At 38.6% G+C, this 12855-nt stretch overlaps 1 protein-coding gene and 1 pseudogene across 3 annotated transcripts in view; one reads left to right on the top strand and one right to left on the bottom strand.

Annotated features, from left to right (window-relative positions):
- Positions 1-12855, top strand: part of LOC132494457 (L-lactate dehydrogenase C chain) — a 56578-nt gene that overhangs the window by 40273 nt on the left and 3450 nt on the right. For all 3 annotated transcript variants that reach the window (XM_060105594.1, XM_060105596.1, XM_060105595.1), the window contains one exon: positions 10235-10358. In XM_060105594.1, coding sequence (XP_059961577.1) covers positions 10235-10358 — 124 coding nt within the window. The remainder of the gene's footprint in view (positions 1-10234; positions 10359-12855) is intronic.
- On the bottom strand, positions 2328-3517 carry LOC132493586 (heterogeneous nuclear ribonucleoprotein A/B-like; annotated as a pseudogene).

Consider the following 12855-nt stretch of genomic DNA (forward strand, 5'->3'; position numbering starts at 1 on the left):
ACTGTTTTCCACAGTGGCTATATACCATTTTACATTCCTACCAGTAGTGTACAGGAATTCCATTTTCTCCAAATCCTCACCAACACTTGTTATTTTCTGTTTGATAGTAGTCATCCTAATGGATGTGAGGTGGTATCTCATTGTAGTTTTGATTTGCATTTCCCTAATTAGTGATGCTGAGCATTTTGTCATGTGCTAATAGGCCATATGTATATCTTCTTTGGAGAAATGTCTGTTCAAGTCTTTTGCCCACTTTCGAATTGGGTTGTTTGTTTTGTTGTTATTGTTGTTGAGTTTTAAGAGTCCTGTCTATATTCTGTATATTAATCTCTCATCAGATAATTTACAAATATTTTCTTCCATTCCACAGGTTCTTTTTTTACTCTTTTTATAGTGTCTTTGATGTGCAAAACTTAAAAATTTTCATGAAGTCCATTTGTCTGTTTTTTCTCTTGTTACCTTTTGTGTTCTATCCAAGAAATCATTGCCAAATGCAATGTCGTGAAGCTTTTGCCCTATGTTTTCATGTAAGAGTATCATAGTTTTAGGTCTTACATTCAGATCTTTGATTCATTTTTTTTTATTTTACAAATTTAATCAGTTATACATATACATATGTTCCCATATCCCCTCCCTTTTGCGTCTCCCTCCCACCCTCCCTATCCCACCCCTCTTTGATTCATTTTGAATTCATTTTTGTAAATGGTTTTAGGTCAGGGTTCAGTTTAATTTTTTGCACATGGACATCCAGTTTCCCCAGCACCATTTGTTGAAAAGACTGCCCTTTTCCCATTCAATGGTCTTGGCACACTTTTTGAAAATCAGTTGAATGTCAGATATGTAGGTTTATTTCTGGGCTTTCTGTTCTATCCCACTGGGTCTGTATGTTTGTCTTGATACCAGTACTATACAGTTTTGATTGCTGTAGCTTTGTAGTAAGTTTGGAAATCAGGAAGTGTGAGTCCTTCAGCTTTCAAGACTGTTTTAGCTCTTTAGAGTCTCTTAAGATTCCATATGAATTTTAGAGTGGGTTTTTCTACTTCTGCAAAAAATATCTTTGGGAATTTGATGGGAATTTCACTGAATCTATAGATGGTTTGGGGTAGTATTAACCTCTTAATAATATTAAGTCTCCAATCCATGAACATAAGATGTTTCCATTTATTTATGTCTTCTTTCATTTCTTTCAGCAAAGTTTTGTGGTTTTCATTGTACAAGTCTTTCACCTCCTTGGTTAAGTTAATTCCTAAGTATTTTATTCTTTTTGATGCTATTGTAAATGGAATTGCTTTCTTAATTTTCTTTTCAGATTGTTCATTGTCATTATATAGAAATGCAATTTTTTAATGTTGACTTTGTATCCTGCTACTTTACCGAATTCATTTATTAGTTCAGCAGTTTTTTTATGTGTGTGTATAGAATCTTTATGATTTTCTGCATGTAAGATCATGTTATCTATAAGTAGAGATACTTTTATTTCTTCCTTTCCAATTTGAATGCCTTTTATTTCTCTTTCTTACCTAATTGCTCTGGATGGAACTTCCAATACTGTGTTGAATGGAAGTGGCAAAAGTGAGCATCCTTGCCTTATTCCTGACCTTAAAGGAAAAGCTTTTAGTTTTCACCATTGAGTATGACCTTCACTGTGAGTTTTTCATATATGGCTTTTATTATGTTGAGGTAGTTTCCTTCTATTCCTAGTTTCGTGAGTGTTTTTATCATGAAAAGGTGTTGAATTTTGTCAACTGATTTTATGCATCAGTTGAGACAATAATGTGGTTTCCCTCCTTTATTCTCTTAATGTGGTGTATTACATCGGTGGATTTTGGTATGTTGAACCATCCTTGCATTCCAGGAATAAATCATGGTGTATAATCCATTACATACTGTTGAATTTGGTTTGCTAGTGTTTTGTTGAGGATTTTTGCCTCATTGTTCATAAGGGATAATGGTCTCTAGTTTTTTTCTTTTCTTTTCTTTTCTTTTTTTTTTTCCTAAGATGCAATTTACTCTTTACAAGCAGGGTCCACACGTCCAGGCTGCAGAGTGGCAGCAGGAAGCAGACACTCCAGTCTGGTTCTGGGTAACCTGGTAATAAAAATGAGCCTATAATGCCCCTCTGGCCTCTTGAGACACCACAGGCTCTTTGCCTAAAATAACTAGAGCTCTGGAAATACTAAATAGAAGAGTGATTTCCAGGGGGGAGTTTTTAAATAAGATGCACATGGGAAAGGCCATAGAAAGTTTGCCAAGTTAAATTTGGTACATAACTGTGTTCATTTGATATCCAAAGTATGTGTGGTCAGTTGGGCACTTCTGCTAAAGCCTTAGTATGACTTGTAGTTATTCTGATGGCCACCGCATCGCTGGCTCTTCCCATAATTTGTACCACCCTGACTATAGTCGTAGCTGGGGCCTAATAGCCATAAGGTGAGTAGTCATAGCCGCCATAGCTAGGTCTGTAGCCCTGGTTCCAGTAACTGCCATAGCCCTGATTCCAACTCTGACTCTGACCTCCTCCACTTCCACCACCACCACCGCTGCCTTGGTTCCCTTGGTTGTCACCCCCATGGCCCCCAGAGCCATACTGCTGCTGTTGATAAACCTCTTTCGGCTGAGCCACCTTGATTTCACACTTACTTCCACTGATGGTGTGGAACTTTTTCTCCAGAACTTTCTTCACAGGTTTCTCTTCTTTAAAGGTGATGAAAACAAGCCCTGTTTTTTGTTCGACTTTGGATCCATTGGAAGCTCAGTGGCTTCAGTCTCCTCAAACGTGCCAACATACTGCCTGATCTTCTCCTCAGTGGCTTCAAGATTCAGACCCCCCACAAAAATTTTCTTTACTGGGTCTTTCTTCATGGCCATGGCTTTTTTGGGGTCAATGACACAGCCATCCAGCTTGTGCTCCTTCTGGTCTAGAACCTTCTCCACACTGGCTGCATCTTTGAAGAGGATAAACCCAAACCCTCTTGACCAGCCAGTGTTGGGATCCTTTTTTTTTTTTTTTTTTTTGTGGTACGCGGGCCTCTCACTGTTGTGGCCTCTCCCGTTGCGGAGCACAGGCTCCGGACGCGCAGGCTCAGCGGCCATGGCTCATGGGCCTAGCCGCTCCACGGCATGTGGGATCTTCCCGGACCAGGGCACAAACCCATGTCCCTTGCATTGGCAGGTGGACTCTCAACAACTGTGCCACCAGGGAAGCCCTGGGATCCATTTTTATTGTACAGTCAACGACCTCTCCAAATTTGGTAAAATAGTCCTTTAGGTCCTTTTTGCTGGTATCCCAGCTCAGGCCACCAATGAACAGTTTTTCTGCATCCTCCTCGTTCTTGCTGACGTTTATCTAGTAGCCCTCCATGCCATTCTGGTTGCCAGCCTGGGGCGCCGCACTCCCGCCTTCAGCACCTGCCGTGACCCCGGTGCCAGCCGGCAACTTGCCTTCAGTGGTGGCCTCGTGTCCATTGTCGGTGGCGCCCATTGTCTCCATGGGCTGCTCCTCACCCGCTTCCGACATGCTAGGCCGTGGCATATGGCTCCAACCCAGAAGTTGCCCGGGACCACGTGGTGCCTCTGCCTCTAGTTTTTTTCTTATAGTGACTTTGTCTGGCCTTGGTAAATGGGTAATGCTTAGAATCAGTAATAATGGCTCCACTTTCACTTCTGATTTTAGTAATTTGAGTCTTCTCTCTTTTTTCTTAATTCATCTAGCTAAAAGTTGTCAGTCTTTTCAAAGAACCATTGATTTTTATCTATTGTTTTTCCATTCTCTATTTTGTTATTTCTGATCTTCATTATTTACTTCCATTTGCTAGATTTGGGTTTAATTTGTTCTTTTTTTTCTAGTTCCTTAAGTTGTAATGTTAGATTGATATCTTTCTTGTTTTATTATTATTATTTTTTTGGCGGTATGCGGGCCTCTCACTGTTGTGGCCTCTCCCGCTGCAGAGCACAGGCTCTGGACGCGCAGGCTCAGCGGCCATGGCTCACGGGCCCAGCCATTCCGCGGCATGTGGGATCCTCCCAGACCAGGGCACGAACTCGTGTCCTCTGCATCGGCAGGTGGACTCTCAACCACTGCACCACCAAGGAAGCCCCTCTTGTTTTTAAATGTAAGCATATATGGCTATAAGTTTGCCCTTTAGCACTGCTTTCTCTCTGACCAATAAGTTTTATGTTATGTTTTCATTTTCATTCATCTCTAAGTATTTCCTAATTTCCATTGTGCTTTCTTCTTTGATCCATTAGGTTGTTATAGAGTGTGCTTTTTAATTTCCACAGATTTGTGAATTTTCCAGTGTTACTTCTGTTATTGATTTCTAAATTCACCTCATTGTGTCAGAGAATATACTTTGTATGATGCCTGTCTTTTTAAATCTATTGAGACTTAATTTGTGGCATAACGTATGGTCTATTCTCGAAAATATCCCATGTGCACTTGAGGAGAATGTAGATGCTTTTATTGTCGGGTAAAGTGTTCTGTTTGTCTGTTAGATCTAGTTGGTCTGTGGTGTTGAATTCTCTATTTCCTTACTTACCTTCTGTTTGATTGATCTATCCATTATTGAAAGTTGGGTATTGAAGTCTTCAATTATTATTATAGAACTGTCTATTTCTCCCTTCAGTTTTGTCAGTTTTTGCTTCATGTATTTTGATGGTCTACTATTAGATGCATACACGTTTATAATTATTGTTTTATTTTCTTTCATTTTCTTTATTGAACCTCTAATTAGTATGTAATGTCCTTCTTTGCCTACTGTAAACTTTTTTGATTTGAAGTCTATTTTATCTGACGTTAATATAGCCACCCCTGCTCCCTTTTGGTTACTATTTGCATAAAATCTTTTTCCATTCTGTCACTTTTAATCTATTTGTGTCTTTGGCTTTAAAGTAAGTTTCATGTTGACAGCATGTACTCATGTTGACAGCATGTACTTGGCTTATGTGTTTTGATCCATTCTGTCAGTCTCTTTTTTTTTTTTTTTTTTGCGGTACGCAGGCCTCTCACTGTTGTGGTCTTTCCCGTTGCGGAGCACAGGCTCCGGATGTGCAGGCTCAGCAGCCATGGCTCACGGGCCCAGCCGCTCCGTGGCATGTGGGATCTTCCCAGACTGGGGCACGAACCCGTGTCCCCTGCATCGGCAGGCAGACTCTCAACCACTGCGCCACCAGGAAAGCCCTGTCAGTCTCTTTTGATTGGAGAGTGTAATTTGTTTACATTTAAAGTAATTACTGATAATGGGGGCTTCTGTCATTGTGCTATTTGTTTTCTCTATGCCTTAGAGCTTCTTGTTTCTCATTTCCTGCATTACTGTCTTCTTTTGTGTTTATTTTTTGTGATGAAATATTTAAATTCCTGTCTCATTTTCTTTTGTATATATTCTATAGCTATTATAGCTATTTTCATTTTGGTTACCATGGGGGATTACCTTTAGCACCTAAAGTTATAATACTCTTATTTGAATTTCTACCAGCTTAACTTCAATAACATTCAAAACCTCTGCTTCTTCATAGTTCCATCCTTACCCCTTTTGATTGTTGATGTCACAAAATTGCATCTTTGCACACTGTTTGCCCCAAAATATAAACTAATAATTCTTTTAAATGCAATTGTTTCTTAAATTTGAAAATGGGAGTTACATACCAAAGTCACAGTAATACTAGCTTTTAGACTAATTTTTTTAATGTATTAGTCTCTTAAGTTATGCCGAAAATAAAAAGTGTAAGTATAACCATATTGTTACAATATTACTAGCTTTTATAACTGCCCATGCATTTACCTTTATTGAGATCTTTATTTTTTCACATGGCTTCAAGTTATTGTTTATTTCACCCTGCAGAACTGCCTTGAGTATTTCTTGCAGGACTGGTCTAGTGGTGATGAACTCCCTCAGCTTTAGTTTCTTTGGCAAAGTCTTAATTTTTCCCTCACTTTTGAAGAACAGTTTTGCCAGATATAAGATATGATTCTTGGTTGACAGTTGTTTTCTTTTTATCACTTTAAATGTATCTGCCCAGTACCTTCTGGCCTCCAAAGTTTCTGGTGAGAAATCTGCTGATGATCTTATTTTTCACTTTTCTTCAGTCTTTTTTCTTTCTGTTCCTCAGAGTCAGTAATTTCCATTGTCCTATCTTCAAGTTTACTGATTCTGTCTTCTGCCTGCTCAAATCTGCTTCTTAGTCCATCTAGTGATTTTTTTCATTTCAGTTATTGTGCTTTTCAGCTCTAGAATTTTGGGGGTGGGGGTTCTTTTTAGGTTTTATATTTCTTTATTGATATTTCCATTTTGTTCACTCATCATTTTCTTGACTTTCTCTACATCTTCCTTTAGTTCTTTGAGTATCTTTAAGACAGTTGTTTTAAAGTCTTTGTCTAGTATATCTGCCATCAGTTTTTTTTTTCCCCCAGGGACAGTTTCTGTTGATTCATTTTTTCCTTTGAATGGGCCATACTTTTATATTTCTTCGTATGCCTTGTGATTTTTTGTTGTTGTTGCTGTTGTTGAAAACTGGATGTTTGAATCTAGTAATATATGACAACTTTATCAGATTCTATCCCTTCCCCAGGGTTTGCTGGGTTTTTGTTGTTATTGCTTTTGTTTTTTGATTATTGAAGTCTGTTTCTGTGCCAAGGACCAACCTGAGGTGTACTCTTAAGGTCTTTGAGGTTGTTTCTAGGCCTGTGCTTTTCCCTGGGCATACGTGGTTACTTTCTAATTTCCCCCAAATATGCAACTGCTTTTGTATGTTCTGGTCTTTAATGTCTGGCTCCCATGAGGGGAAAAAGAAATATTAAGGGAAGGGGGAAAGGGTGCCTGCCCTTTACATTCCTTGGAGGTTACTTTAGCCAGAGGGGGAGAGGCTTGCAGCAGTTGTGGGGAGGTGCAACAACAATGGCTTTGCCCTCTTTGTCTACACCTCTGTCATCAGAAGCAGTAATCAGTCATTAGAGAACAGATCTCTGATATTTGGAGGAAGGGTGCTTTTCACAGGCTGTGCACAAACTGCTTTGGGTACATGTAAACAGCCCTGCTACTCTGCTGAGGGCTGAAATTGGCTGAAACTAACCACAGTTTAACATACAAACCTTCCCCTGGAAACTTCAAGCTTTCAGAAGACTCCAGAGTTCCCCCAAAAGTTATATCAGACAGATTCTGGCAGTGCAGTTATTGTCTAGTTGGGGAGATAGATTCCTGGTGCTTCCTACTTCTCCATCTTCCTAGAATCCTCCAGTATTTAACTAGATTTTTAAACCTAGAAAACTGTTTTGTGAAAAAGCAAACTCAAAGTCATCTTCCCAGATACTCCTGCCTTTTTGGAAAGGGTCCATACCTGCTGTTAACCATTTACCCATGACCTGGGTGATTATCTTTGTATCATATATCCTTCATAGTTCCTGTGACAAACATGTCCTAATATTTTACACATAGAAAAACAACAAGCTTGTATACACCTATAATCACCAGGATCTATAAGATCCAATAGGTAACCAAAATCCCTCACCAGATGTTTTGGTAATTCTTAACTAATTGGACTATCTTATTTTGCCCTTTTATTCACTATCACTTGTACCTTATTAAAGTTATTGATAGATGCATTTGTGTGTTCAGTTTCTCTAAAGCAAATTTATTTCTTCTTCTAGTCAAACTATTTCCACATCAATTGGAAGTTTCAGGTCAATATCCCAAAATATCTTTTCACTGTGATAATTTTTATTGGTATGTTTCATTTTCTTAAATTTCCTTAAGGGGACCTACAAACCTTTGTTATGCCACATAGCTTTGGATAAGAGATTAAATTAATGCCTAGCAAATGAAACATATATTAATATTACAGTATCATTTCATATCTTAACAAAAATGTCCTTTACCCATATATTGTACTATATATTTCCAGTTTCAGGGACCACTGGAGACCATTTCCCAGTAAATGCAGGAATCTAACTGATCTGGAGGCTCAGTTATAACCCAGCCGCAAAGGAACATGTTTTAGCCAATACTGGTTTCCAGATGTCATGGAGTAGCCCATCTTTATAGGGAGGTCACAGTGTTAGGCTTTTGTCTGCCCAATCCCAGATAATTGTACTACAGGGACTGCTAGTTTCTTTTTCATTTGAAACACTATTGCTATAGGGAATAGTGATTAAGATCACGTTTTCCACTGTAGTCCTGTACGATTTGAATACCAAACACTGCAACACATTACAGATCAGTACTCATTCCAGTTAGTCCTCTCAACAATGCAGTGTCCAGCATTAAATTATTTGCCCCTTGTTCATTTAGTAGAGGATCTATAGTTACAAAGAATCCTCAGGATCCTGCTAGTACTTATCTAAAACTGACTCAACTCTTTTATATTATAGCCTCTGATTTTCCAGTGCCTAACTAACAATTGCAGGGGAGTGACATCATGATTTAATAGGATGTCTTTCCAGGTTCTGAATAGAGCATTTAGTTTACAACATGGGTCAGTTTTTGTCTTAAAATACTAGCCTTGAAACTGCTTGTTCTCTATCCTCCCTTTTACCCCAGTGGTTTTAATTTCATTAGGATGGTTAATAGCAACTAAAGGATTATGTTTTTAGCCATTTTCTTCTCAACCCTCTTCTTTCTCAAGAGATTTTGTTAATTCCTGAGAGGGTAACCTGTCATCCAGATTCTACTGGTAAGATTTGTCCCCACTTATCTACTGCAAAGCTTTCTTCAACTCATACACCACTAGTCAATCAATCTCTAGGCAAAACTTTCCTTCCTTTCTTTTTACTTACCCCACAGAGTCTTGGTTATATTGAGGATCTGAAAGTTACTTTTAATTTTGACATCAATCCTCATGGCCTCTAGTAGTGCCCCTGGTTTTGGATTGATAGTCAAATCACAGGACACCACAATAAGTGTAGTCCAGGCCCAACTTTCCTGTGTTGAGCTTGTCCATTTACACATCAGTGTAATTTGCTACTGAGTGTGTTGTGTGCAGTCCTGGGGCCTTGAAACTGTGCCTAGGTAGTTGCAAGACCATCTGATACAAATAATGATACTGTACATTCTGTGTTTCTTGTCCTGGATCCTTTTCTCAAAACTATATAAACTAAGAGCTAGGTTAAAACTTGTTTGTCCTTTGAGTTTTACTGTCAATCCAAACCCGAGATCGCTGTTGGTGGCAATGCAAAAATAAAATACATATTTATTGTAGAAAATAAGAAAATTCATAAGCATAAAGAAGATAATGTGACCCCAGGGCTTCCCTGGTGGTGCAGTGGTTAAGAATCCGCCTGCCAAGGCAGGGGACACGGGTTCGAGCCCTAGTCCAGGAAGATCCCACATGGCGCAGAGCAACTAAGCCCGTGTGCCACAACTACTGAGCCTGCGCTCTAGAGCCCGTGAGCCACAACTGCTGAGCCTGCGTACCACAACTACTGAAGCCCGTGCGCCTAGAGCCTATGCTCTGCAATGAGAAGCCACTGCAATAAGAAGCCCACGCACCACCACAATGAAGAGCATCCCCTGCTCGCCACAACTAGAGAAAGCCTGCATGCAGCAACAAAGACTCAACGCAGCCAAAATATTAATTAATTAATTAATTAATTAATTTAAAAAAGAAGATAATCTCACCTGTAAGCCTGCCACTCAAAAATAATCACAATAATTTGGTGGATTGATATGATTCTAAAGTTCCTATAAAAATGCATTGTGTTTTTTACAAGGCTGAGATAAGAAATTACATAATGTTTAGGATTATGCTATTTTCCTTTGAAAATGTATTAGGAACATTTCCCCATGCTTCAGTATGTTGTTGATTTAATAATATATTCTTGGGGAAAATGTGTAACTTGGCTTATAATTATATAAAGTTTAAATTTACACTGGCACCTTAGTAACAATATTATGTGGTCAACGAGATGTATATGCCAACTTTCAAGGTGATCAGACTCTATGTTTGGATATTTAAGAAAAAATTTAAAACTAGAAGTTTCATTTTGAGTGGCACAATGACCTAATATTCCACCTTTATGATAAATGAAGGGCGAATTATTATTTGAAGTAAATAATGAAGTTTATGAGAATAATATAGAAATTTTTATTGCCTATTCATAAATAATTTCAAGAAGACATCTCTGAGAAAATTTTAAGAGTGGTATTGACATGTAGGTTGCTTCAGAACAGATACTTGAAAAATATTATGTTCTCTCTGAATCAGCTTCTCATGAATTTGATTCTCTTACTTTCCACAACTGTAGTGCCTATGAGATTATCAAGCTGAAGGGGTATACCTCTTGGGCTGTTGGACTGTCTGTGACAGATCTGGTAAGATCAATTTTGAAAAATCTCAGGAGAGTGCATCCAGTTTCCACTATGGTTAAGGTAGGCTTAAATAGAATCTTCACTTATCATCTTTGTTTAAATATTGCTGAGTCTTTACTATGTGCCAGGCATTATACAAAATTTTGAGAATATGTTGGTGAACAAAATAGAGGCCCAGACCTCATAGAGTTAATGAAAGATAGGAACTTAATAAAACAATTACAAAAGCAAATATATAATAACACATTGTGTTAAGTGCTATGATGACAAACTATGAAGTTCTTAGAGTATACAAGAAGGGAATTTACTCTGCGGAGGGGGCGTTTGTGGTGGTTAGGGGAGATTTCCTAAGGAAGTAAAATGACCTAATCTGAATAATGAGTACAACTTAATTTGCAAGACTGGACTAATATTCCAAGCAGAGGGAACACATGTGTAGGGGACCTGAGGTAGATATAAGTAGAGAGCACTTGAGGATCTGAAAAAAATAAAAAAGGTCAGTGGTTGAAATGCACAGAGCAAAGGGAGCAAAGGGAAGTACATGATAAGGCTGGAGGAAGTAAGCAGGGTCAGGCCACTGAAAGTCTTATAAAGGGGTTTGGGTCCTTACCATAAGACCTATGGAAAGCCACCAAAGGAACTTAAGAAAGGGACTGGTTTTACAATCTTCTTTTGTTAAAAAGATTCCTGGGGCTCTGATGGATGGAACAGATTTGAAGGGGACAAGAGTAGAGGTGGGTAAACTTGGGAAGAGGATGTGCATTAGCTCAGAACAGAGAGGATGGTAGTAGTAGAGATGAAGAGAAGGTGGCAAATTTGAGTTATACTGTATTTAAGAGGTAAAATTCATAGGTCTTGATAATGGAATGAAGTGGGAAATAAGGGAGATAAAGGTCATTCTTAGGCTTCTGTTTTGCACAGTTAGATAAATGGTTATATAATCCACTGAGGAAAGGCATATTCAAAGAGAATCAGGTTTGAAGATCATGTTTGTAGTTATGGAGAAATTGAATTTGAGGTGCCTTTGCAATATCTGAGAGGAAATAGGCAGTTGGGTACAAGCTTCTGGAATTCATAAAAGAGTTTTGGGTTGGAGTTATAAATATGAGCATCATCAGCATAAAAAGTGTATATTAGGACTCTTAGTTAAAAGCCACAGAAGGCAACCCAAACTAGCTTAAGCAAAAAGAATATATATTGGCTCATGTAACTGAAATGCCAAGGAGGCCTGAACCACATGCTCAGACTATATCATTAGAGCTACCTTTTCTCTCCACAGTCTTGGCTTATCTTTTCACTCTTATTGGCTTCAAGCTCATGTGGACTTTTTCCATGGGGCAACAAAGATGGCCCCCAGCATCTGCAGGCTTAGAACCTATAGTATCAGGACCCTGCCTCTCCCTTTACCCATATTAATTTCTTGATAATTGGCCTTTCTGGGATCACTTGTCCATTCCTGTGATACTTGTCAGTTTGGAGAGAGGCAGTTCCTGAAAGGAAGAGAGAGGTTCTGTCAACATTAAAAAAAAAAAAGAGAGAGAGAAAGAGATACTAGACAAGCAAAGACAGTAGATATCCCTTACACATGGTAACTGAAACCATGAATTTCAACGAGCTTGCCTAAGGAGAGAGTATAAAGTGAGAAGATAGATTGAGATTGAGTCTTGAGGAGTTTCAGTATTAACAGCAGAGTTTATAGTGTGAGTCCACGAAGGTGACTAAGTGGTGGCCAGAGTTAAAAGAAAAACCAAGAGAACATGGAATCATGGTAACCAAGTGAAAGGAGGATGCCTTAAAGATGAAAGGATTGGTTTTCTGTTCTTGATTGATGTGAAGTCATATAAAATGAGGGTTAAAAATGCCAGGAAGATAAAGTAACAGAGGTCATTGATAACCTTAGCAGATGTTTAATAAAGTAATAGAAATGAAAAATTCTGATTGGAGTACACCAGGGTTTTCTTAACTTCGGCACTATTGATTTTGGGCTGGATAATTCTTCACTATTGGGGCTGTCCTGTGCATTGTGGGATGTTAGCAGCATCCCGGGCCTCTACTCATTAGATGCCAGTAGCATACCTGTTTTGACAATCAAAAATGTCTCCAGAATTATACTCCAATAAAGATGTTAAAAAAAATGTCTCCAGACATTACCAAATGTCCCTTGGGAGGCAAAATCACCTCCATCTGAGAACCTTTTAAGTGGACTGGAGAAATTAAAGCCAGTATAAACAGCTCTTTTGAGGTAAGTGGCTGTGAAATTAAGGAGAGAGAGCAGTAACTGGAGAGGAAAATCAGGGCAAGGCAAGTTTTTTGTTGTTGTTGTTGTTTAAAAGATAAGATGTAAAGAAGATATTGAAGATAGAAGTAATAAGCAGAGAGGGTGGGATCCAGAGCATTGGTGAAGGTATTAGTCCTAGAAAGGAGGAGAGACAACTATCTTTTTTTAATAGGGGATAACAAAGAGAAGATAGGTAGTGAATCATATAGGTTTGTAGGTTTGGCATTGGAAGCATCTGATGACTTCTATCTTTTTAGTGAAAGGAGACAAAATCATCTA

Source organism: Mesoplodon densirostris, chromosome 7, assembly GCF_025265405.1.
Source record: "Mesoplodon densirostris isolate mMesDen1 chromosome 7, mMesDen1 primary haplotype, whole genome shotgun sequence".
NCBI lineage: Eukaryota > Metazoa > Chordata > Mammalia > Artiodactyla > Ziphiidae > Mesoplodon > Mesoplodon densirostris.